This window comes from Pelodiscus sinensis, chromosome 9 (genome assembly GCF_052426305.1).
Source record: "Pelodiscus sinensis isolate ZL-2025 chromosome 9, ASM5242630v1, whole genome shotgun sequence".
Taxonomy (NCBI): domain Eukaryota; kingdom Metazoa; phylum Chordata; order Testudines; family Trionychidae; genus Pelodiscus; species Pelodiscus sinensis.
The window spans coordinates 17,854,781-17,882,624 of NC_143060.1; the positions used below are offsets into that span (position 1 = coordinate 17,854,781).

Below are 27,844 nucleotides of genomic sequence, written 5' to 3' on the forward strand. Positions count from 1 at the left end.
CACATTGTCACTTTGCTGCAGTGTTAGATATGTCATAGTCCTTGTTTTACTCAAATAAAAAATGAAAAAAGAGAAGTTAAATATATCCTAAAAACTAAAAGACAGTGCCATTTTTAAAGAAGACAAATGCCAGCTTGCCTGTTTTCCTTTACTGGGATTCCTGTATTCTAATTCAGTAAATTTCCAAAATAAATACTTAAATGGAATGAAGTCCGAGGAGTTTTTTTTTCTAATTTTTCTCTGATTTTTCTTGACATTTTGGTTGACTAATAAACTGGAAGCAAAGGAACAGACTGGCACAGAGTGGCGGGTTTCCTTAGAGCTGCCTTTTTATCCAGAACAGAGCTACCATGCAGGTGGTCAAAGAAAAGCAGCTCCCTGCTTGCCTGCCCAGTTTAACATGGAATGATTAGCCTGGGGTGAGAGCTGTCCCAGTCTTTCAGGCAAACTGCCTCAGTCTGCCCCTTCAGAGTGATTGAAATGTATCCAGTGTGCGTAGGAGTTTTGGGATGGAGACCACCTTGTTGGCTGAAATCAGAGTTGAGGTTGCATCAGTTAGTTCCCTTACAAGCTCCACACAAATGAATCAAACTAACTTTTAAATGAAAGGCCAGATTTTTATCCAATAAACCATTTTACTCCTCCCTCACCAGGAGCTCTGTGTCAAATGACATCTTTATGCAGGGCGAGTAGGTGGGGGGGTGTATTGTATGCAAGCTCGGTTGAAATTTTCAACCTGTATTTCCTGCTTGGGATGTGTTCCTGAGCTATTTTGGTGACAATTTTAGAGGAGCATCACTTGGGAGAGAAAAGCAACATATTTTCAGTGTGGCTGGTATAATTGCAACCTACAATACCCTGGACAGAGCAAAAGCATGTTGTGGGGACACTGGGCTGAGGTACGGACAGGGAGGGTGGTCATATGTCGGTGGATCATATACAAAAAAGACACCTTAGAGAATAACTCTCTCTATATACATGTGTATATATTTAGAGGGAGAGAGAGAGAGAGAGACAGAGATGGTGGGCAAAACCCACCTTTTAGATGAGCTTGAATGCAGAGTTTTGCTACAGTTTAGATTATTTTAATCTTTCTGTTTACTCTGGTGCTGGAGTGTTGATGGGGAATCCTACAGGAAGAAGTGTGACAATCTTTTCATGAAATCAACAAGTGGTCTTGTGGGTGGCACCTTGAAGACTAATAAAAATATATAGAATAATGAGTTTTCATGGGCAAAACCCACTTGTCTCTAATTCATGTTAGAAAGTGGGTTTTGCCCACGAAAACTCATGATTATATATGGGCTGTCAATTGACCTGCATTAATGCCTGTCATTAATGCAGGACAGAATTAACGTGTTAAATTTTTTAACGTGTTAATCACAGGCGTTAATGCTGTGCTGTCCCTTTGAAGTGCCACTCTGGTGCTTCAAAGGGTCTTTGCAACACGGAACAAGGGATCAGCTGGTCCCCTTGGAAGTGCAGCGGCAGCGTTTGAAATGCCATTTTGGCGCTTTAAAGGGGCAGTGCATTAGAAGCTGGGGATCAGCTTGAGTCCCCAGCTGATCTCTGGCTCCACTGTTGCAAAGCCCCTTTGAAGCACCAGAACCGCACTTCAAACACCGCCTGGGCACTTCCAAGGGGCAACGCTGAATGGAGCCCGGGGTCAGCTGGGGACTCCAGCTGATCCTGGGCTCCATGCAGCGCTGCCCTGTTGAAACGCCCCAGGAGCGTTTCAATGGGAACGCACACACGATGAATCATGATTACATTTTTTAATCGCTTTACAGCCCTTATATATTAGTTTCTAAGGTGCCACAGGATCACTCATTGTTTTTAAAGTTACAGACTAATATGACTACCTCTCTGAGATTTTCTGTTTTTCCATGAGTGTACAGGGCTAATAGAAGAGGGATAGTCTATTAGGCACTGTAAGGGGACATCTGGAGCGGGAAAGGTTTTGCATGACTTGGCTAGATGAAGTTTATGCACCTTTACAGCATGTTGTGTTGCAAAACAGAAGAGTAAATAGAAGGGCCAAATAGAACACAACCGGGTTCTCTTAGCTAAAGTCCAATGTAAAGAGTTATGAAGTGTGACTTGATATAGCCAAGTATATAGCAGTGATATAAAGCATGAATCACTTCCACCAAATTCCAGAGAGGAAGAAACATATCCTTCCCTCCCTCCACCCCCACACACAGCTAGGCAAAGAAAATTAACCCTTTTGCTGCCTGCCTCTGCATGGGTTCTATACACTGATATTTTCCTCACATCGTCTACTGTAAAATGTTGTTTGAAGACCAAATTAGCTGGCTTCTGTATGAAAAGTTTATCCTTATAGCACTACTAAGTTTAGTGACCTCGGGTTGTCTCTAATACAGGGGTGGGCAAAGGGGCCTCTGCAGGCCGGATTCGGTCCACCAGGGCGCTAGATTTGGCCTTTGACCATCCTGCCACTCCTCCCCCCGGCCAATCAAGACCTGCGAACGGGAGAACATGCAAAGTCTCCTCCCCCACACCAAAATAAAGTGGCAGCTAGAGAGAAATTCCAACTGTTTTAAAACAGCCAGCATTTCTCTGTAGCCACCATGTGCCCCTGGCAGGGCGGGGGCAGAGTGCTAGAGACTTCACATGCTCCCCTCACCCTCAAATCCTGATTGGCCTGGGGACAGGGGAGCATGCGAGGTCTCCTTCTGCGGCGCCTAGAGGGAATCGCCAGCTGTTTTAAAATAGCTGGCGATTCTCTTGGGGTGGGGAGGGAGACTTCCTGTGCTCTCCCACCCGCAGGCCAATTAGGGTCTGGGGGAGGGTGGAAGCACAAGAAGTCTCCAGGCCCCACCCCTTCTGCCTGAGGCCCCCCCTTCCAGGGTGACCCCAGGCCACTTAAAAAATGTAGGCCTTTCAAATAAGCACCTGCTATAAACCCTTTAAATGTTCTGTCCTTTCACAGTTGTATTGTTTGAGGGATGGATTTTGTCTTTTACCCTTCACTTTGCATCCTCTCAGCTCAGCTCCTTGAGTACTGCAGAATGTCCAAGGATATAGAAGGAAAACCCTCTTACAATGATAGAAATGTAGCCGTGTTAGTCTGGTGTAGCTGAAACAAAAAACAGGACTATGTAGCACTTTAAAGACTAACAAGATGGTTTATTATGTGATGAGCTTTCATGGGCCAGACCCTCCTACTCTTACAGTGTTATTTTTAAATATGGAGGAAGTTAGAGGTTACCATAAGTTACCTCTAAGTTAGAGGTTATTTAACCCTTTCGATCTTGTGGCTAGTTTTTACATTGTTAGCTTTATCACATCCCACTCCACACCTTTTCAGGTTGAGTGCACTGAGCTAAAAAGTGGAAGTGGATCTTAGCTTCTCATAAGAATTTGGCCAGTAATGCCCTAGAGTTTGTGGGAGGTGGGGGGCATTACTGGCCCATTACTAGAGTTTGTGGGAGGTGAGTGGAGTCAGTTTCTGAACACACATTTTTCTTCCATCTCTATCTGAAGTAAAATTGCTTAATAAAACTTACAATAGCTAGGAAATTCATTGCCCCTTGGAAGGAAATGGTGCTTTAATTTAGTGCCTGACTTTTTATGTGCCTCTTTGGAAAATATTACTATTAACCTCTAAGTTAGGCCTTGTTAGGTCTGGGTGCAGGGAAATGGACCAGCAAGGGGGTTTACAGAGCACAGATCTGTTTGGCAAAGGAGTTGCTGAAAACTGTGGAGTAGATACTGCAGAGAATACCTTTATGATTGATTTCCATTCACGTCAGACTGACTGCAGTGTGGTCATTTTTCTAACCCATAACTGCTCGCACTGCAGCAGTCTGATATCTGCAGGGTGTCTGAATTATAGCAATCCGTGCCCATGTTACCTCTTACACAAATTACTTACACTGGTTTCTTTTTCTATGCAAATTTGTCAGTTTTACAGCCTCTTGTAGGTGCTATCAGGAAACACTAACAGAAAACACAAATTAATAAAATGAGTTAGTTTTACTATATTTAATTTTTCTTTAAAAAAAAAGCCCACCCGCTAATACACCCAGTGCACAGAAGCATATTTTAGTTAAATGAATACGACAAAATAGTTTGGTGTTCTTGCCATAAATTACTTCCCAAGTTAATTCCTTTAAATAATCATTCCAGATTTCTTAAATTTTAATAGCTTTGTGTACTTTTCACCACATGCTTTTAAAAATATGTTGTTGTCCATCCCAGTCCTAGTCTGTCTCGATGATACACTTTGGTAAAAAACCTTTGCCCTAGATTGCCAATTTAATTGCAAAGCTATATTTGTCACCTGTCAAATCCAACAGTGTTTGTTAGCTAAGACTTGAGGAGTGTAATAGGTCTTGGCTCGCTGTCGTGGCGCCTCCTGCTGGACTCCTTGGAAATTAGCTTTTCCAGCCCTGGAGCTCCCTCTGTTGACCGATGTCTCACCTCAGTTAACTATCTTCTGCTCTACTTCAGGCCCCGTGTCCCTTCAGATCTACAGTGCCCTTTCCTCAGGGTACTGCCCTACAGCAGTGCCCCTGCACTTTGGGGTCCTCCCCTCCCAGGCAACACCAGTCCCCTATACCCACATTGCCTCAGTGACCCTTAGCCAGACATCATCTAAGCCCTGCCTCAGGGCAAACTGCAGTCTGAAATGGCCTTATATTGCCCTGGCTGCCTCCCTGCAGTACCCCTCAGGCCCTGTATCATGGCTGCAGCCTGGGAATTGGGTCAGGCCAGAGCTCCCCAGCTGTGTCTGCCTTTCCCCAGCACTGCTCTGTCTCAGGTATCCTCAGTAGCTTCCCAAGCAGCCAGGTCCCTCCTGCTTCACAGCTGAAACAAGAGTGTGAGCAGCCCTCAGCTATCTCTTGCAACCTTTTATAGGGCCCAATTTGGCCCTGATTGGTTGACTCTTCTGTGCCCTAATTGGCCAGCATTGTGCAAGGCTGCTCTGGCTTGCTTGTAACCCTCTCCCTGCTGGAGTGGGCTACCGCACTACTATAGAGTGAAATCCTGACTCTACTGAAGTCAAAGGTAGAACTCTCAGGAGGTGTCTACACTGCACCGTAGCTCAAAATAAGATACACAATTTGAAGCTACGCAAATTGAGTATCTTTTTTTCAGTCTTATTTCAAAATAGCTTATTTCGTCATTTGGGGCACAGTCTACACAGTGCCAGATTTCGAAATAACCTGCTATTCCAAAATGTCACTTACTCGTTGTGCAGTTAGGTATAGGGATGTTGGAATAGCGAGCCTGAAATAACATAATGTGCTTGCTGCAAAGACGCGAGATCACTATTTCAAGATACTCTGGTATCATGAAATAGCATTGCAGTGTAGATGTAGCCTCAGTGACTTCATTCAGGCTGATATTTCATGCTTGGTATACAGGGCAAGACATCTGAACCATCCAGTCTTGAAGATGGGCTCAGTTCCTCTCCCGTAGGAGCAGGCATAGGTCTGTTGATTTTATGCCTATCTCCTAGAGCTGGAAGGGACCTTGAAAGGTCATCAAGTCCAGCCCCCTGCCTTCACAGTAGGACCAAGTAACATCCCTGACAGATTTTGCCTCAGATCCCTAAATGGCCTGCTCCAGAATTGAACTCACAACCCTGGGTTTAGTAGGCCAATGCTCAAACCACTGAGCTATCCCTCTCCCCTTAGGGGAGAAATGTTCAGGACAGTTGTTTCAACTGAGATGAGAGTAAATTTGGCTCAGTATCCTTGTGTGGCATCAGAGTTCTGATACTCTATCTTGTGCCAAATAGATATATCTGGGGCAACGGGATGATTTTCATCAGTTTGTGAAATGGGAGACAATCAATCATGGTCCATAAAGCAGTATGTCCTGTAAAGGTCAGGACATTGGAATAGTGAAGGTGGGCATGGTATCGTAGCACATGCAGTTTATTTAGTCGATTTTAAGATCTTGTGTAGTTAAGATCTTGTTAAGATCTTACCGGCTCAGTTTTATATTTGGTTACAATATTCTCATTTGTTCCATATTGCCCAACCCATGAGAGTTCACAACCCTGTTCCTGTGAACTTTGGGAAAGGAACTCTTCTAATACCTTAGGGTACGTCTAGACTACATGCCTCTGTCGCCAGAGGCATGTAGATGAGGCTACCAGGCATAGGAAAATGAAGCGGCGATTTAAATAATCGCCGCTTCATTTAAATTTACATGGCTGCCGCGCTGAGCCGACAAACAGCTGATCAGCTGTTTGTCGGCTCAGCGCGGTAGTCTGGACGCGCGGGGGTCGACATCAAAGGCATTTGTTGACCACCCAGGTAAACCTCATCCCAGGAGGCATACCTGGGTGGTCGACAAATGCCTTTGATGTCGACCCCCGTGCGTCCAGACTACCGCGCTGAGCCGACAAACAGCTGATCAGCTGTTTGTCGGCTCAGCGCGGCAGCCATGTAAATTTAAATGAAGCGGCGATTATTTAAATCGCCGCTTCATTTTCCTATGCCTGGTAGCCTAATCTACATGCCTCTGGCGACAGAGGCATGTAGTCTAGACGTACCCCTAGTCTAAAACCAGTGTTCTAGGCAAGTGTATTAGAATCAGGTGAGTCATAATAGTGGTGGCCCTTACAGAAGTTTAAAGAAAATTGTTGTTAGGATAATAATAATAATAAGCAAATTGCTTCTGGCCGCCACACAGGTTCAAGGAGGCAGAGTCTCAGCCCCAGGCATACTTCTCACAGGGGCTTTGGAGAGTCATAGCGCCTCAGCTCAGCCTCTAAGGCTATAGAAACTGTAGCCTCTATGCACATATCGGTGTACATAGCATTCCCAAATGTCCTGGGAAGAGGTGGCACCTGTGCCCCTTTCCTATCTACAGGAGCTCACGGACTGGGCAGGCACATGGTAGGGATGGTGCAACATGTCCTCTACTCAGAGTTGTGCCTAATCAGGATGTTTCAAGAGCTGTTATTAAGAACATTACAATATGGCAGCAGTTTCTTAAAGGAATCCAAGATTTTTGCTTCGTATAATTAGAATTGATGGTACCGAAAAGACTGACCTGAAAAGAAAGTAAGAATGTCTTCACATTATTATATCATTATTATTTATTTGTATTATTGTAGGAAGCCTAGGCAGGGACCAGGATCACATTGTGCTAGGCATTATACAAAAGACCAAAAAAACAAACATTCCCGGCACCAAGCAGCATCATATAATTGTAATATGCTCCTGATTAGAGTGCCAGTTCACTGTGGGTATTGATGCATAATTGAGTCCTTATTCACTTACTGACTTCACTTTCTTTTGTTTCCCTAGCACCAATAGCTGCAGGAACAGGCCCAAATTTCTCCCTCTCAGATTTGGAAAGTTCTTCATACTACAGCATGAGCCCAGGAGCAATGAGGAGGTCTTTACCTAGCACATCCTCTACCAGGTAATTTGATATATATATGCTATTCGGTTACTTGTGAAACCCAGATTACAAGTAATGCTCATGTGGAAGTTATTGTTCAGTATTTACATTGTTTGATGTGTTCTAGTGGGGACAGGGAATGGGGAGTCTTTTCAGAAACACAAATTTGAGTGTCTATCTCAGTCTATATTAAGCTCTCTACTTATAATCCAGTTTTGGGAAAAAAAAAAAACCCTGCAGACACACACAGGTTCCTATTCTTTTGTCACTGACATTGTTTAGAATCACAAGTAATTCCACTAAAATCAGTGGAGTTTCAACGGTATAAGTGAAAGGAGGAGAAAGGAGAATCAGGATCATAGTAAAACAATGTCGCTGAGTATTTTTCTTGGAAGGAACATAGCTTGCCCTGTGTAGAAGGAAAAGAGACTGGACATCAGATCAAATTAACTTATATGTATTTTGTATACATATAAGTGTTAGCTTCAAAACTAACAGTGTTGAAGACTTGGCCTTTAATCCATTTACTTTTTATGTGACTTTATGAATTTTCTGATACAATGAAGCAACTGAATTTTTGATGCAGGCTATTATCAAGCCTGAATCTATATCTTAGATGCAAACTAGCAGACAAGGGTATTTTTACTCTGTCTTTTTTACTTTAACCATCCATGAGATTGAACTTATAAATAAGCCTAGTCACCATTGACATCTTGAACGCTATTAAGGAACCAGATTGATTTTTGTTTGTCCGCCAGACAAAATGATCAGTTCTAGCAAAGACATAACAAGAAATTCTCACTTCATCCTGAGTTTCTTCTGGATTCTGATCTCTGTCTTCAGTGCCACCAGCTTAGCAAAAAGCAAGCACACCATAAAAATGTATATATCTTTTGAGTGTATCTGTTTTTATTTTCTATGCAAGTAGTTAGTCTCCTAGCAATAACTTTTTAGCTTATAGTTTGCAGTGATTGAAGGAACATTCTGTACACATGAGCTCAGTCAGCATTCTGAAGCTTAGCAAATGCGGTTCTCATTACATGTGGCAGTAATCAGTTTAAAAGTTTGTGCTGTTAGTTTTTTCACATGTGTTCAGCATTCTGTATGTGTAAGGCTCATCATTAAAGTCACTCACAGCAAGAGTTTTCTTATGACTCCAGGAGTGAAAAAGGCAGGTGATTAGTGTTACTTAAAAGCTCAGTTATCACTCTTCTATTCTTCTGCAAATAGCTAGCACTGATAAGGAGCTAATTATAAACATCACCAGTAGTTAATAACTTGGTAGTATGTTTGTTTTCTCTCATTAGAGTGTTCCCAGTTAGAAATAAAATATTTGTTAAATACACAGACTCAGTGGCAGTATCAGGCAGTACTTGCACATAGTCCTGTATTTTGTTTCAGCTACACCAGACTAACACGGCTACATTTCTATCACTATCCTTCCATCATGCAACGATACTTTAAAATAAGTTATAGCAGAACCTGCATTCCGCACATGTCATAAAACATTCATCCCTCAGCTTTGCATTTAGAACTCTCAAATCCTGCAGCTCTTACTCAGGCAGAACTAAGGGTGACATTAAAGCGAGTCTTGCCTCAGTAAAGGCTGGAAGATTTAGCTCAATGGGAATTATGCCAATGTAATGTTTTATATCCATCCACAACCCTGATACACAAAAGAGTCTATTCTACTCTGTGGGACATTTAGGTAGGTAGGGCTCTTACACAGTGCTGGTAGAATGGATCCCGCAGAATAAAGAGCTGGCAAGAGACATAAGAGCCAGAAAAATTTGTTAGGACACATTCACAGTAATATCCTAGAGCATTCTGTACATCGCATTATTCCAAACAGCCAAGATTGTGGGCCCTTGGCACTGGAATCTGCCACACTCTGAATCAGTTGACCTTCAGAGCACAGTGCAAAGATCCTCCCTTCTCTCAACTTTTTGCCTAGCTTTGAGTGTGGGGAGATATTGTATAGGGTGAGTGCCGTGTGGGAATCTTTCAATATTGACATTAGTCAGCAAGTTTTTTGTTCTGTTTTTTCTTAAATGCAAGGCAGCATCCAGAAACTATGTCAGACATCAGTCACTGAAAAAATTAGGTACAGAGTAAAATTTAATGTTAGCTTAAAACAACTAGTGACGATGTAAAACTGAAATATCTTTTCAATTTTTTCCATCACCAACGTGCATTGGGTTATTATTGTGGAGTTTCCATGAAGCTGGGTTTACTGCCAAAATGATTTTTTCATTAGGGAAAAGAAAGTCTTGACGATATAAAAATGCATACAAAGGGAGAATATGGAATTCACAATAAGACAGGGTGAAAACAAGATAGTTAAAATGTAGGTCTACCTGTCAGTAATATAATCTGTTTAATATAAATTATTTGATAGCTGACGACATAGTGAGTTAATGAAACAAAAACCACTGAGGTCAATGGGAGTCTTTCTTTTGACTTCAGAATGCTTTGGATAAGGTCCTAGCCTGTCATCTGTGAAAATCCAAATTTTAAAATAGCTTTGGTTCCAGTTTGGAATGAGTTTGGTGACCTCAGTTGAGTCTGTATTGGAGATTGTTCTGTGTCACAAAATCAACTTCAGACTTGGCACAGTTCAGAAAGGGTGACAATTCTGGCATGCAGCAGACTCGAGTCTGAAAAAAAGATCAGGACTGAGGAACATGGTTTCAGTTTTGTGGGGAGGAGTGAAAAGAATGGAAATTACTCCCGAATCAATGCTGTAACTCTGTCAGTTTACGTGTCACTAAACTTAACCCAGTTGGTCTCTTCTCATGCTACTGAGAAATATACCAATAGAGAAATACCTTTGTTTCCTTTCAGCATATACTGTATTGTATGTTTTACTGTTTCAGCTCTACAAAACGCCTCAAATCTGTGGAGGATGAAATGGATAGTCCTGGTGAAGAGCCATTTTATACAAGCCAAGGGCGCTCTCCAGGAAGTGGCAGTCAGTCAAGTGGATGGCATGAAGTGGAGCCAGGTAAGCCAGGGCTTTCAAGAGTCTTAGAAAATTCTCTCCAGTTTTTCAGTTTCACTATTATAAGAAAATACTGTATAGAAAAGCTATAAAAAAATCCCCTCTGATTTGTGCTGAAGTGGTCAGTCTAATGAAAATATTGCAATAGTTTGGTTGCTCCTGCAGCTGCAAATGTTTTCGTAGTGTGTCACTTCTGTATTCGGGCCAAGCATCTGAAGTATTTAAATAATGCAGCAAAAGATATGCTCTCCTTCTCTGACAAATTGTTCATATCCAATCATGGAATATCATTGATAACAGCTACGCAAAATACAGCTGTAAACCACATTTCATTCAGTTGCAAAATGCCATAATGTGTATTATTTTAAACATACCTCTGTAAGATGGAAAGACCTTTGAAAAGCTATACATTTGTTTACTCAGTAAGGATGTTAAAATGTGATTATTTGGCTAATCATATAGTCGATACAATTTGTATCGATTATATGATTAGTTGATATAAACGCCACACTAGAGGTAGTTCCAGGAGCCGGCTCCAGACCCACCCGTGCTGCCACTCTGTATTTTAAAAGCAGTAAGAGCCACTAGGCTCAGCAATCAGAGGTCCAGTGATCACACTGAGTCCAGCAGCTCCTGTTCGTGGCAGACACTATGGCTGCGGTGAACAAAGACTGCTTCTGCACCTGCCTCTGGGCCCTTTGCAGACAGAGGCAGCTTCCCAGCATCATCCACTATCCACCCCCCACTGCCTCTGATAGAGGCAGCAAGGGGTGGGGAGCGGCTAGTCGCTAACATCCCTACTCTGCAGTGGGATTTAAGGGTCTTTACTCCTGGGAGCATTCTGCACCCAAAAAAAAAAAATTCTGTGCACAATAATTTAAAATTTTGCAAATATCTGCACATTTTATTTGTCAAAATAACACTACACAATTGATTGAGAGGGGTAGCCAAGTTAGTCTGAGAGCACCTTAGAGACTAAAAAAATATGTAGATGGTATCATGAGCTTTCATAGACACAGCAAGTGAGTTGTGCCCACGAAAGCTCATGATACCAACTACATAATTGAGTTAGTTGCAGTTATTTTGGAAATTTATTTCAAAATACCAGTCAGCAAGTATATCTGTAGCAATGCAGACTGACTAAATTTTCCCCAAGAGTAAAGTGTTAAAAGAAACCCATGTGATAACCCAGTTCCTGTTTTCCAGCCCAGCCAGAGGGCAAAACACCCACAAACCTCCCTCCACGCCCAGTCTCCGGGTCTTCCCAGCCCAAATACCCACATCCCCTCTCCCCCAGAACCCAGCCCCAGGAGCCCCCTGACCCAGATGCCCATCCCCCATCCCCAGCCCAGGGATCCAGAGAAAGAAACAGCCTAATACTCGGCCCCAGTTTTGCAGTTTCCTGCATGCCACCCTCTCCTCTGGGCATGCAGGGTACTGCAGCTGCAGGAACTCTCTAGCTCACTCCTCCTACCCCAGCAGTGCCTTCCAACATGTGCAAGCTGGGCTCTGCTGGATCCAGAGACTGGTTATGAACTATAGAACCCCTAATGATGGCTAGCGTAGCACGTCAGCCCATTTCTGTGAGGGACAGGAAATTGTGAATGCACAATATTAATTTCTGCAAAATTTTCTGTTGTGCAATGGTGCAGAATTCCCCCAGGAATAAGACTTGGTAAGAACTGCTGTTGTATTCATACATAATGAAGTCTGATTGGAGACTCTATGCTGAAATATGTATCATTGGATGTTGGTGTGAAGAACTTTAAAGGGGAAGTTGAGACTTTTCCTGGTGAACTTTCCTTGGGTTGTGTTGTTTACTTAATGGGTTGTTAAGAGTAATGAAAATATTTTCCCAGTATGATGGCACATAGTAGGCAAAATAAGATCACAGATCTCTGTTCCGGATGGGGATTTTATTGCTCATTATTACTGATATTTATGTATTGAATACCAATAAAGTGTTTTTGTTGTCCACCTCCCAACATTTTACCAGGTCATCAGTACAGTAATATGGTCCTAATGAGTTAGTCCTTTGTGTTTTATATGTTTTATAGACAGATTTATTTAGATTTAAAATAATAAAGACGTCTAACCAAGGGCGTAGGCACCCTAACATAATTAATGATACAGTACATACAATTATATTATACCTCAGCACCATTAAAATCAGTCCTACAGGAATTTGGCTGGAACCTTCATCATCTCGGAAGCATATCCACAGCCTTCTCCAGAAGCACATCAAACAGATGTCTTTCGCAGTATGCCTGGAAAGCCACCAAATTTAGTTATTTCAGACCAGAGGGGAAGGAGCAAGTTTCAGAGCCTCAGAGCTGACAGAACATCCTGCCAACAGCCCCCTTCTCTCTTTTATAATGAGCTGGGTGCAGTCTGAGTGCTCCTGCTGACCACAGCTGTGGCAATGTAGCATGGAGTGAAAAGCAATAGCTCAAGTAGGCCAGCTCCAAGACATGTATGGATTTGTAGGTCAGAACCAATGTGGAGACACGTGGCCAGCCAGCACAGATCCTGGATCTCTCTGGTCGTGTGTCCCCGGTGAAATGTCCCATTCAGTAAGCAAGCCGCTGCATTCTGCACCCGCTTCAGTCTCCAGATAGCTTTAGGGTGCAGCTGCATGTAGAGTGCATTGCTGTACTCTGATCTTGAGGTGACAAAAAACACAGATAACAGTGGCAAGGCCTGTGTCTGACAGGAAAGGCTGCAACCTCCTAGCTTGATGCAAGCTGGGGTCACTGCTGTAACATGTGCACCACACCGCAGCATGTGCTGTAGAGTCACCCCTGGGTTGATATCAACTGTGGAGGATGAAATGGAACTGTGGGCAGACATACATTCCGTCAGTGGGAGGGGTTGATATTACCTCCTCCCTGTTCTCCAGCAACATATTCCAACCCGTCTTCATCACCTCAGTACAATCTGTGGTGAGCTCCAGCCATTCGTGTCCCAGGCTCACCGAGATAATTGGGGTTGAAGTGCAGAATGGGATAAGATAGAGACATACTTTTGGGAGCCACAGGCATGCTGACACACTCAGCCTCATGCCTCTTTATATATGATCCTAGTGGGCTTTTGTGCATGTTGAACAAGAGAGATAACAGAATGCCACCCTACAGCATCTCACAGAGGAGTCTTCAGGAAGAGGAGCAATTGTCCACAGCTGCCTGCTGAGGAAAGAGAACAAAACCACTGAAAAGTGACCTGGTCTGTTCCTACCTGACCTGGTCAGACAAGTCAGCAGCACTTTGTGAGATCAACCATATTAAAGGCAGCTGACACAACTAATAATTCTGGCACGGAATCCTGGTTTACATCCATCACCAGGAGGCAATCACTGACCAACGCACCAGGGCAGTTTTTGTGTCATAGCCAGGTCTATACCCAGATTGACACGGGTCACGGAGATCACAGGCATCTAGACACTCTGAGAATTGTCTTGCCCCAACCTTCTCACAATCCTACCCAGAAAGGGAAGATGTGATATTGTTGATCATTAGCAAGATTGCCAGCTCCCCATGTTGACTTCCTGAGCCAAGGCTACTGTCCTGTTTCCTCCAAAACAACAGACAGCTCGTCCCCTCTAAAAGAGGTGCTGGCAATATCTACAAGTAAGGAGTCCAACACTTCCCCGCTGATCTTCCCCAGCAAGGAAGGAGAAGGGGCAGATTTCAGGATAAAGTTCTCAGGGCCACTTCTAGTGCCTCAGGGAGTATCACTGGCTGAAACTCCAGAAGAGAAGACAAAGCTTTTGTTCCCTCAAGACCTGGCTCAATCACCATAGAAGCAAACAGCCCATCCCTAATTTGATCAGCCTTGTCTGCAGAAGAGTAAACAATTTCCTCACAACGGGAGGGAATCAGACCAGCTATTGAGCTGATTGAAACCATCCAGATGTACCAGACTCTTTGTCACCCAGAACAAATCTGCCGTCAGATGTTGAGGATACTATTGTAGAGAAAAATAATTTTATCTTTGCTTCCTGCGCAGCTATAGCTTAGGAAATTTAAAAAAAAGTTCTTTACAGTACAGCTGGTCAGTCTTAGCATGAGATTCCCACCCCTGGTTTTCTAGCCATCTCCCTCTCACTTCGTTTGTTTCAGACCATCCATAAACCAGGCTGACCTCTGAGAATGAAGCCAACAAAGAGAGTACCTAGGGGCTACTTTTAAATAGCAAAGGACAAAAAAACCCCATATAATCACGTCCTACAAATCCATCAAATGACGGTCAGTCAACAGAACAAGACTCACCATCAGTGCTCAGTATAACATAAAGCAACAGCTTATGTCATAATTTTCGTTTTAATATATAATATGTAGTAAGTCACATGTGGCTCTGAAATCAACATTTGGTCCTGGGTGTTTGACCTGGATGCTTTTGTCTGAAATGCTAAAGAATATTTTACGAGTTTCTAATAGGGCAACTGCCTAGAAAAAGTAATAGCCTACAGAGAAATATAGCAATGGTATTAAAATCTCTTATTACTTTGTTTATCACCAGAGTTTTCCTCCTGAAAGAATAGTAAGGGGAATGCACTGTAGCCTCGCCCTGTTTTATTTACATCTTTTCTGCTTTCTATATTGTCCTTGCTGTTTATTTAATCCCGCAAATGACATTAAAACCAAAAGTGATTATTACATGTGAAAAAATGTACAATTTTAAAGATTAATTTGTCTCATTGACTTATGCAAGAGGAACTTAAATAATGAAACCATCAACATTTTTCCATGTAGCCCATCAAAGCTCAGAGCACTTAAACTGTATAAAGTGGTAAAATATGTTTCCAGTACACCTCATTGCTATTGTGAAAAACAAATGTTTCTGATACTATTAACGGAGACTCATCACTGTGGAGGGTTAAGCCTGTGTTGCTAGACAATAGCATAGGAGTGATTTATTCAGCAAGATTTGATTACATTACATCCCATCAAAATCTGCCCCATTGGATGATCTGTCCAATGTGGAAGAACCCCAGCACATGCTAATTATTTCCCTAGAGCAGAGGTGCGGAATCTTTATACGGTTGAGGGCCACTGACCCACAAAAAAATCAGTCAGGGGGCCACACAAGTGAGAAACAAAAAATAAAAAATAAACCCTCACTGATGTGGCCCACAATTCAGAAGGAAAAAGACACTCCCCACATTCTCCTTGCACACCAAACCCTTGGGGGGCCCAGGTCAGAAGATTTTGTGTGAGCCAGCTCCGCAGGGAGACGGCAGATGGAGTGGGGGGACTGGAGAGCCAGCTCGGATTCCGCAGTGCTTGGGGGGGGGGGAGCCCCAAGGCCTGGGCGCTGATTCCAGGCAAGTTCCCCACCCCTGCCCTAGAGGAAAGGGGAAGGTTGGATAGCCCTGAATGTGCCCTTGGGGGAAAAACAGATATTAAAGAAAGCAGTCACCGGCAGTCACACCCAATTCCCCAGAGATCCCACATAAAAGATAATACAGCCCCAGACTAAACAAGGAGACCTGTCTAGAGGCAGCTTCTTATCCTATTCCCTGTGAAGGTTCTGGGAGTAGAACAGGGGTGGGAAACTACAGGCCCAGGGTCCAGTTGCAGCCGCTGACTTGCCTGGTCCAGCCCCCGAGGCTCAGGGCACTGCACCAGCTTTGGGGAGCCCACACTGATGCTTCAGCCTCCCCACCTCCCAATCTTAGGGCTGAAGCACACAAAATCTACTAGCCCAGGTCCCTCTAGGCTCTGGTGTGTGATGGAAAATGTGGGGAGTGTCTTTCTGCTTCTGAGTCAGGGGCCACATCAATGAGAGTGTGTGTTTGTTTTTGCTTCTCACTTGTGTAGCCCTTTACTGATGTTTTGGGGGGTTATAGGCCCCTGACCCAAAAAAAGGTTCCCCACCCCTGCAGTGGAAGGAGCCTGCACATGTGTGCAGATTCTGGGGGGATCTGTATGTGTTTAGGCATTTGCTATGTTTTGAGAAAGTAGTAAAGGGGAGTAGCATGAGAGAGATCTAGGGGATGCAAGCATGAGAGAGAAAGGGTATGTCTACACTACAGAGTTTTGTTGGAAAAATGGCCGTTTTTCCAACAAAACCTGCTTTGCGTCTACACTGCAATCGTGTTCTTCCAAAAGTAAATTGAAAGAACACAGGGTATTTTCTGGCATTGGTAATCCTCTTTCTACAAGGAAGAAGCCTTTTTCCAAAAAAGCTCTTTCGGAATAAGGCATGCATGGATAGGGAAGAGGGAGTTCTTTCGAAAGAAGAGGAAAGAGGAAAAAGCACAAGTGCCCTGGTGGCCACTCCATCCATAATAATCACAGCTTGCATGCGAGATAACATCCATTCTATGTGGACGCTATCTTTCAAAAAAGCAGATCACTTTTTCGATGCGCTTTTGTGTGTGGACACTCTCTTTTGGAAGACATTTTTTCAGAAGATTTCTTCTGAAAAAAGGTTCCTCCAAAAGAAGCCTGCAGTTTAGAGATAGCCAGAGAGAGAGGAAGAGCATGTGTGAGAGATCTTGTGTGGGGAGAGGGTTTTTGGTGGGGGAGGGAGCAGAGTGTGTGGGGAAGAAGAATAGGAAATTTCCCAGAGGTTCGGAATGGGGCTCACAAGCAAGGGAACAGGAAGGAATGATAGTAAGAGGATAGAAATTTGAAGGCAGAAAGAAAACCCTGCACAAAAAGAAAAATGAAAGGCAAAAGGAGAGAATTATTATATTATATAGGCAGCATGATAGTGAAAAAAGACGGAGGCAAAGATAATGAAATACGTATGAGAGGGAAAGAAATATACAGTACGGATCAGAGAAAGAAAAGAACAGATGCAAAGGTGAGAAAGTAAATGGTTAAAGGTTTTTGTATAGAAAGTGGAGATTCAAAGGACGCAATAAATAACTAACTTCTCTGAAAGGGGTTTGTACTGGAGATGGAGTTAGCCTACGGTGAGCCATGGCTGGCTAACTTCCCTCTCTCTGTTTACTCTTTATATGTTGGTGCTATCTGTGGTTCCTAATCCTGACTTGTTTTTCTGTGGTTGGATCTCTGAGTGGGTCCTTTGAGGGTGGACTGTGGATTCAGACGATGGCTAGAGATCAGAACAGCCTGGCTCCCACCTTGCAGAAAGCAGCACAAAACTGAGACTGCAACTCCAGACTGTGGGGGAGGGATAGTGGATGTAGCCCCTGCATCCTAATGGCTTTAGAGGATTGGATTTATGCCATATGCAGCCCACCAACCACATGGATTGCCCATCCCCAATCCCTTCCTTAGCCCTCCTACTTTAAAGAGCGGCACTGGCTCTCAGCTCTGTGACAAGCAAGTTGTATGCAGCACCCTGGGCATGGGACGCCCTGGGCATGGTACTCAGCATGGCATTTGCACTGCATTCTGGGCTGTAGATGCCCAAGAAAAGGGCCAGAGCACAGCACGCTCTCTAAGTGTGTTGCATCTGGAATACTTTTCACAAACAGGCGTGTGGTGATTTATTTATACTTCAGACACAATGGCCAAAGCAAAAACCAACGTTATTTCCGTGTTCCTTGTAGTTGAACGAAGAGTTAGTTAAAATTGGTGTATGTGCTGAACAGACACCTCATGCACTTGCCTCTACTAGTCCTTCTCACATCACTGAATGAGTGGCAAGGCATCAGTCAAGTGTGCAGGGTGCATCCCAACCAAGCCCTTAGTTATGGATGGATGCTTCTGGAATGGAGAAGGCATCTGCACCATCATCAGGCACAAAGTCTATGGGAACAGGAGGAGATTCAACTACACTAGATTAGAGCTCAAATCAGTTCCCTACCCTGTGCTGCATTCCTACCAGTGATCCAAGGACTGACCATTCAAATTATGACGAACAATGTCCACCACATTTTTTATAAGTCAGCAGCAGGACCATTTTCTCCTTTATGTTGGGAAGCAGTTCAGGGATGGAACTGATTCATTTGGCACCATAGACCTAGATAGACCTACATTCCCAGTGGACCCTCGGACCAGACAATTTTTGTTACACCATGAGTAGATGATCAAGAATTGTGTTGTCAGATGTGTCTTCCTCAAGTAGGATCATCCATCAAAGTTGGCAAAGCCAAGAAGTTTCTCAAATTCTGCTTTAAAGAAGGTGAAAGACCAAGATCATTGCTGGATACTTTCGTTAGGGATGAAATGAGCTTATCTAACAATTCCTCTGACTTCCAGTGTGCTCAGAAAGTTTAGACAGGATACTGCCACCATTGTCACGATAGCAGTTGTCTAAGATAATTTTGGTACCCTAATCTGATGCCATCAGTTTATCCACCAAAACCTTTATTCTACTGGACTTAATATCTCAGGGCATTAGGAATATTTTACATCCAAATTCTGTCTCCCTTTACCTGGCAGCTTGACCCATTAGTTGCATATTAGACTCAGAAAGATCACATTCCTCAGCCTTCCAGATCATTTTCAAAGTTGAAGAATTCCACCAGGCTAAACTTGGGCTGCTAAGTGAAAGACATTTGGAATTTGGTGTGAACAACAATTACCATTTAGTGACTCCCAGGTTCTTGCTAATTTGGATTATTTGCACTCTCTTAAGACTTCTAAATAAGCCTAGGAAAGTACAGCTGGCAGACAAATCTGCATATTATGCTTCCTGCTCCACCCCCGTTCAAGCTACATTTTTTTCCCCCCACCTAACTGTAGTTACATTTCTTAAGGGCCTTAGGAAACTCCTCCTTCTTAAAGCACTCTTGGAAAGTTTAATTGGCCTCCCATTGGATGTCCTATCAGTCTGTACCTTGTTGCGCCTATCTGTGAAAATTGGGGAAATGCAAGATCTCATGATAGACACGCTGTATTACAATTCATAAGGAAAAGGTATTACTCATGCTCATCCCACATTTTGCGTGAGACACCTGTGAATTTCTATTTCAATCAAATGATTCATTCACCAGTATTTTTCCTTAAAAGAGTTAAGTGCTCTTTAAATATTCCCAGAACTGGTCCTTTTAAATAATAACTAAACCCTCTAGGAGTTTTCTCAATGCTATTTGTAGCATTTGCTGACAGACCAAAAGGTGAAGCGATATCACGGAGTCTATCCAAGTGAATATCAGGGAGCTGTAGCTAGTTTAGATCGCCAGACTCAGTTTAGGGCTCATTCCCCTAGGGCTCAGGCAGCTTCTGCAGATTCCATCGCAGACATACTTTTTTAACATAAACATTATTCCCTCATGGATGCATCAAGGTATGAAGCCTTTTTTTTCAGATCTGTGTTGCAAGCTGTATTTAAGTAAATACCTTTACACCAGGTATTGCTTGTAATACCTAAGTGTAGAATATATATATAAGTAGTTAAACATGAAAGAAAAGTTACTTTTCTTTAACTGAATTCTTCTAGTTGTGCTGTCCATCTATATTTCATGACCTGCCCTCCTTCCCCACCACGATGGAGTCCTTCCCCGCTACGATGGAATCCTGGAGTGGGGATTCTGCAGTGGCAAAGGAATTCTGAATAGCTGTTGGACCTATGCCACCTTTTATGCCCATGGTATAGAATATGACAACATTCAGGGTACATGCCTGGCCGCAACACACACCACTGACCAAAAGATCCCAATATTGAATGCATGGGGCACATGCATACCAAAGATGGAATACATAGGAACATCTTGAACTCTAGTTTCCATAAGGTAAATAGTTTTTTCTTTCCTAAATGGTTTTGGCTTTCATATACTGTAGTTTGGATCCAAATGCCTCCTTATCCTTGCTGTTTGCATAGCAGTGTCCCAGCAAAATGCAAGATACCCACTGACTTTCAGTAATGTAAGATTTTTCTTTACTTCTAAGAGCAATACTACTTATCAGCTTTTTTTAAAAAAAATATCATATCAGCAGTCTACAGTTTCTGCTGCCATAAATTTAATGTGTTTGTAGGAGTACTTAGCACCAAGTCTTTGATATCACAGTCTATTACTCACAGGTGCTACATGATACAGGATTATGTTAGCACTTTATAGATGTTTTATCAGATAAGTATATGTGTTTCTATGCCAGGCAATCAGAATAGGACTTCTGCGTGATTCGCGAGTTACTATATGACAACACAAGTTTTTAAAAAAACCTTTCCACACCGGCTCTTATGGATAAATGGGTAAATTAGAGTTTGGGACAGTCTGAGGCCAACAAAAGATCCAGAACTCAGTAAGTCAGTAAAAAAGAAGCCGGGCAATATTGAAACTTTGGGCAGCTATATATATTTAATCACATATATCAGGTAAAATGTTTAATTTGTTTGCTATTATAAACAGTAATTGTAATAGTGAATTATCACTGGATCAACATCTCAGCTTTTCTTCTGCTATGTATGTAGCAAGTGACCATTCATTATCCTATGACTGCATTCCATCCAATTGGAATTCTCTCTCCAGAGTCATAGCCATTACAGATGGAAAACCCTATGGCTGTTGGGTCATCCAGTCCATCCCTTTGCAGTGCAGTAATTTTTTTAAATGTATTCCTGTGTTCATATTTAAGAGTCCTAAATTATTGGGTTTTCATAGGCCTCTGAGGAGTATCATCAGCTTTTGTGAGGAAGTCCTTGCTGTGATTCAGTCTAAGTATGCCCTGGCCAGTTTTAATGATAATACTCTGATATGGAAAAGTCCATCTTGTACATCTCATAGCACTTACCTGCCCTTTGTTAATTCACTTCAGAGAGGTACTCAGTTCAGCATGAGCCAAGAAGGGTCAATCAGTGAAGTGTTGTAGCTCTGCTTTCTACATCTGACTCCAAGGATAGGGTACTTCATTTCAAACATGGATTCATTTGAGAGTGGCCAGTCTGCGTACAAATCCCGGGGTTTAATTACAGCAGGAATTATTCTGATTAGATTTAGAACCCAGTGTAAACTGAGTTCTTGACTGGCCTGATGCATGGGTCATTCATGTATTTTCTGGATGACTTCAACACCCATGTGGACAATAGATCTCATTGGCCCAGTGACAGCCATAGGACCTTTTGAGATGTCTTCTGGCTCTACAGGCAAGTGGCATGTTTAGAGTGTTGCTTTGAGGAGTGTTAAATCATTACCTCTTCCAGTAATAAAAACAAGATTCACCTTTGCTCCCATTTTGGTGTAGAACTTTTGTCATTCATCCATCCTCAGCAGTCTGTGAACCCAGTTAGAGTTTAGATTTAAAGGCCAAGTTTTATTCTGCCACCCCCACCTGTTTAACAGATGTGCATGATGGAGCAACAGCAAGATGGCAATTCCATTACTGTGTGGTGGTTTACAGCCCTCCGACTCCTTCTTATCAGAACAGGAAGCTGTTGAGAAGAGGCATTGAAAGGCATCACCACTAGGCAAAACCACCTTCTTCCATCTGAATTTAGCTAAACGTTAGTAGCCATTGCTTGCAGATTCAGAACTTGTCACTGCTGCTTTGTGAACTTGAAATTGGACTGCTGCGATGTATCTGCACTTGAAGAATGTTTGAAAACTACAGCTTGGGCAGAATATGACGGATTTCATAGTGTGGTTTGCTTTGATAGGTGGGTTGTGAATCGGTAAGAGATGGGGGCAAGGATTTTTTGGTGGAGGGCATTCTACAAGGGAATGCTAGTCCAAAAGAGTTCAGGAATACACGCCCATCAGGGCCTGAGGTACTGTTACTTAATTGCTCAGGCTTTTCAGGGATAGAAGGATTGTGAGGACTGAACTTGGGTATATTTTTGGGCAGGTGGCAAATGTTAGCTTAGTTGCCAACATAGTGCATGCAGTTTCAATTTTTTGTACCCTGCTGCATTTTATAAAAAATATATCTAAAATATTCACAGTTTGTTACCTGGGGATACCCATGCTCAGATAAAGAAGCTACTAAAACAACAGCAGAGCTGAAACGAACTGAATATTCTTATTTCCAGATGTGGGAGACAGAAACACAAGGTGGTCTAGTGGTTAGAACAAATTACTGTGGGATCCTTCGGTAGGTTTCTTGACCTTCCTTTTGCATCAGTGAAGGCATTTGTGAAAGAAGCTCACCACAAAGCAGACATGGGGCTATCTTAGGTAAATAGATTACCAAAGAAAGAGAAAGAAACGACACGTTTTACAAAATGCAGCTGTGTAAATATTGTGTGAGGCAAGGAAGAGTTGGAGAGGTGTAACACATGCCCTTTCTTTTTTTGTAGAAGTTCTGTCTTGTGCACTGTTTATTACCATTACCAGTACAACCATCACATGGCTCACAGTGCAGCTACTATATGCTATATACACACTGTCATCTTTTTTTTGAAGGGGAAAAACAAGCCTTATTTTTTAAGCAAACATGTTTTCAAAATAAAAATGGGCAAGGAGGTGGGGGAAAGGAAACAGGGAGAATGATACCAGAATGGGAAGAAGAAGCATCTTCCTTTTTTTTCTTTTCTGAGCTCTGTTGGTTCCTGAACTGCTGTTTACATATGAAATGAACCCTGTTTTATTTAATCAGTCCAGGTAACTGCTGCTCTTTTTCTTTTCTTTAGCTGTCACTGCATGTATGCTCATTAATATATGCTCAAATCATGACATACATATTTACCTATAGCCCTAAATGTTGCCTAATGCACCTGGTTGAAGGGCTTTACCCGTGATGATTTAAGAGCAATAGGAAAGGAATGAATCCTTTCTATCAACCAGGCAGCTTGGTGTGGAGTAGCTGCACAGCTGCTTTGCAATCCTATATTGGCTGTAGTAGCAGCTAGATACCATTGCACCCCTACCAGAGGGATTAAGCTTCTGCATTTATATAAGCCCCACAATGCCCAGTCTCCTCTTCAGCCATTCTCCTGTATTTCCACCAGGGAGGAGGGAAACGTGGGGACAGTAGGCCCAAACTTTGGTGGAGCAGGACCCCAGACCAGGAATATTCCTGGTGCCTGGGCCCCATGGCCCCATATAAGTTGCCACCTATGCATAGGGGGCCCTTGTGGTTCAAAAACTAATTATTTAACAAATTAAAAGCTATTTTCTTCCCTCAGATACATGCACACCACCTTCAGTTCCCGTACACACATACCAGAACACTGGAAATCCACCCAGGTCAGACTCAACCTGCAACCTTACTGACAAGAATAGCATCACTGAAATCAGTGGGACTATTCGTGTGAGTGAGGGGTCCAGGTGAGGCTTTATATTTGACTAATGGAAAGCAATCTGGGGAGGTATAGCATTTTATTTTAAAAGTAAGGCATTCTTGCAGCCAATGATTTTTTTTAAAGAAACTATATATGTATACATTACCTTTTATTTATAGGCCATATAAAACATCCTGTTCTGTTTTAGGTGCACATTTGTCTATAGCAGATTGCAACCATATCATTAATGCATTACTCGGCTCTGAACAGAAGAGAGGTATTTTAGATATTGTCCAAATTAAACCATGTTGTTAAAGAACAACAGACAAACTACAAACATAATCTTAAACCTTAACCTGAAAATGGCTGTTTCATTTGTTAGATGTGCATGTGGTAGGTTTGTGGTAGTGATTGGTCACCCCATGCCTTCTCTGTCTTTAGTTTTCCCTTCAGAGACACACCACAGACTTTTAGATTGAGAACTAATTGGACACACTTGACCTAAACTTCCTATGACTCAGTGAAAGTACTTCTGAACCTCAATACACAGTTCAGAAATTAGACATCAAGGTGACTCATTAGAAGCATTCTGCTTTTTTTGTGCAGAGTCATGGGTTCTGCCATCCTGCGTGTTTGGTATTTGAGAATTTAAAAAAAACTATTTTTCAAAAATTTCAGCTGATACTTCTTGTGCAAGTTCTCAACGAAGCGCTGAACTTCATGCAAAGTTTTAAATTAGTTGCTTGGCCTGTCAAAAGAAACCCATCATCTTGAATCTAATTACTGGGGGGAGAGGTTACAGGGGGTTCGGAATTTAAAGTAGTTTTTAGTAATCAGTATATAGTCTTTAGAATGATATTGACTGTATGCAAAGTGTTTTAATACACAAAGTAAATACACTGAAAAGATTGAGAAAATATTTTTCTCTTGTCTCTTTCGGCTGCTGTAATCTTTGGTGGATTACTTGTAAAAACTAGTAGGTTAAAAAAATGTGATGTGATTTTTTTAGGTTGACTGCATCACTTTAAATATGGTTAAGAATTGATTTGCCAGACTCTTGGGGAAATGCTGTAATGTTTTTGGCTGTATCCTACTTTCTGCTGCCAGCTGAAAGTACCATCTGGCTTGTTTAGGGTCCTACCCTGTCTCAGGTGCTTCCAAAATTCTCCCCAGCTAGCAGATCATTTCACTGGGCTGCTGTGTCTACTACATGTGTCCTAGGCGGGACTCCTACTGCTTCTGTTTTCTGCCATCTTTTTTACTATGGTGTATATATGTTTGGGCACAGATCTTGCTGCCTCCTTTGAGGACATTTGCATTGTCAAACTGCACATATTAAATTGATATGCAGCGCTCACAAACATGTATCCCATCTTTTGTCCCTTTGTTTGTATAATTGTTCCAGTTTTAATTCTTCTTTGACACCTGGAATATCACAAAGCTGTTGATAATCTGCTATCTACTGTGGAAAATGACATTGATAGAAGGATATTGTGTGTCAAATTTGTATCTAGACAATTGCAGGCATATCACATGCTCTCATAGCTCTAGGAATCCTAAATCTATTACTAATCTGGAGTGCCAAATACGGCAGTGTGCTGCCCTGTTGTTCACTCACTAGAGCAGGCAACAGTCACTTATAACCGATTAGAAAAAAGTATTGTTTACTCCTACTGTATGCTATGTTGAGCTGTCTGATGCAAGGCAGTATTTAGTACATGCTTGCTGCCATTTTGTGTGGAAGGGGCTGTAACAAAATGGCCTCTATATTTATCTTCTTATTTCTAAATAAACTAGTGTCCCATTGTTCACTTTTATAAATAGGAATAAGAATTTCAGAGGACACTAAACTCAGGAACTGGTCATGTTTCAGTTTGATGTTAGTTTTTTTAATAGTATTGACAACTCTTCATGATTATGTGGTTTTCAACTTTGTGATTTTGCTTAGAAAGTGAAATCTACTCAAAAGACGTGAGTAGATTAGAAGCACTGTAGGCTCTAAGTCCATTCTTTTGATGTCATCATATTTAAAGATTTGAGGTGCTTTGACAGATATACAGTTATAGGCTAGCTTGTTCTGTTTTTAGAATGATCAGTACCATATGTTACTGACTTTATTTTCTTGTCCATTCATTTCAATACCCTGTGTTCCCAAGAATGCTGAGACCCTATTTTAGTGAATACCAGTTAGTTATTATGTATTAGTAGAATTTTGCATCATGGTTCTTTCTTGTTTGTAAGATTATATTGTCTATTATATAAGCCTTTCTCGCTATTTATGTTCTTCTAGAAATTGTGTTTTCTTGCATGTTGGCTTAGTAGTATGAGTATCAAGAGTCAACTACATGACTCTCTGTATTTGAAAGATTTGAGAGATGGCTGTATATAGTTTTCAGTAAAAACAAAACAATTTGAACGCTTCTGTTAGATATGAAAAGTTCCAAACCTGTGTTGAAATGAAAAGGAAACACACAGGATGAGATTATATTTATTTCTTTTGGCCAAATTAGAATGGGTGAGTAGAATGAAAATTTTAAAAGCTGTACTCTCTTTTAACAGGGAGATATTCTGCATAGTATTCTATGTTGCTTAGAGTATTAGATAAGCTACAGTGTGTTAATGAAATATTTTCATGATATGAGGGCAGTTAAGAAAACAGTATCTTTTTTACTAATTGTACTCATAAGTAAACAGATCTATCATTACATTGTCATGAAGAGTGACACTGAGCAGAAATACCTTGCTAATCCCTAGAAGATAAGTATTTGAAGTAATTAGCAGACACTGTCTCCTTTGTTGGATGTAGCATTAATCATCAAGAAAAGTCCAATTTATCTTCTTATGCTATTTTGTGAAGATATTATTCAGATATAATATTATTCAGATGTAATATCACTACAGTTGCTTAGTTTTCCTTGAATAGGTCTCATGCTATTAGATGTTCCTAAATGCATATTCTTACTAACAAATGTTACGTTACATAACTATGAGTTGTTTCTAGTCTGCAAGGCTATACATGTTTTGAAATATTTAATATGTTCATCTTAGGGAATATCAAAGAAGCATAAATAGCCTTCACTTTTGTTCTGTCTGACAGGTTCATGTATCTTTGACTCTTCATAAATGGCACTACAATAGTTTCATTGTTGTTGAATAAACGAAAAGTTTCTTGTCTTGAATTATAGCTTGCAACATAACACAAAAGAGAGCCTCTTTCGATGAAAAATCTCAAAGTTAAAATGATGAAAAAGGTTGCCCCCTTCCTGAATTCATCGGCACTACCTTCCCCTCCTCCTCTCATTGCTTGTAATTTCTGCTGTGAAATGCTGTGTGGTTATGAACTGGTATCAACTTGGATCAGTGCGCAGCTGTATCTTCCCACCTTCTCAGCGGCTCAGAAGGCTTTGAAGGAAAAGAATAGGGTTTAGTCAAAGATGACAGCAAGACTTTGCTAAGTAACAGGTGGAGGTCAAGCCGGTTTATTTGTTGGGATGAACGGAGGACAGAGATGAAAAATCAAATACTTTGCCATAATAAGGTTTAGAAAAAAATGCTGACTGGTCTAAGCTTTGATTCCAGCTGACAGAACCTTTTCTAGTGTTCATTACTTGATTTCACAGTTGAGACCATTTTAAGAGGCTTAAAATTATCTTTCTGTGCTCCTATATAAAACTCTTCAATCGCTTTTAAAATTTTTGCTTTAAATAAAGTTACAGGGGTTTCTTATTATGTCAATTGTACATTTTGACAACTGTAAAGACAGTATGCCATCAATACATTACATAATGATACAGGATTGTATTTTTGATAATTTTTTACATGAAGTAAAATTTACCAGTTAGGCACAAACACGATTACAAAATTTAAAACATCAGGAAATTCCAGCTTAAAAAGAACATTAAAATATGTAAGCATGAAATTTAAGGAATCTTCTGCCACCGAGATACATGGCATTTGTGTGTATAACTTCCACTAACAACAGTGAAGAAACATTGTGTATGTTTGCACTGAATCACAAAGATCTGAAGAGCCAAATCATGAAGGGGAATCACAGCAAGGCCCAAAATAATCAGAATGTGATGTTGCAATCACCATGTTTATGTTGTGACATGACTTCTTGCTGTCATGGCTTTTTGATGCAACATCACAAAAGAATTTCAAGAAGCCTAACTGCAGTGCTTTTGAGCATGTCTGCTAGCATGTAACAAGTGTTACAGGGATGCTGAAATATTTTGAAATAACGAGCAGCTTGTTAAGACATGGGGTAGCTATTTCAGGATGCCTCTGGTATCCCGAAATTGCCGCGCAATGTAGATGTACCCTTAGTGTTGTCTGTCTTGTACTATTTTGCAAAATCTGAAGCCAGGTTCCTGTTAA

General features: G+C 41.7%; 1 protein-coding gene across 11 annotated transcripts in view; it reads left to right on the forward strand.

Annotated features, from left to right (window-relative positions):
• The window catches only part of NFIA (nuclear factor I A), a 502,507-nt gene that overhangs the window by 388,665 nt on the left and 85,998 nt on the right, over positions 1-27,844 (forward strand). For all 11 annotated transcript variants that reach the window (XM_006132338.5, XM_089780448.1, XM_089780447.1 and 8 more), the window contains exons 5-6: positions 7,293-7,410; positions 10,266-10,393. In XM_006132338.5, coding sequence (XP_006132400.2) covers positions 7,293-7,410; positions 10,266-10,393 — 246 coding nt within the window. The remainder of the gene's footprint in view (positions 1-7,292; positions 7,411-10,265; positions 10,394-27,844) is intronic.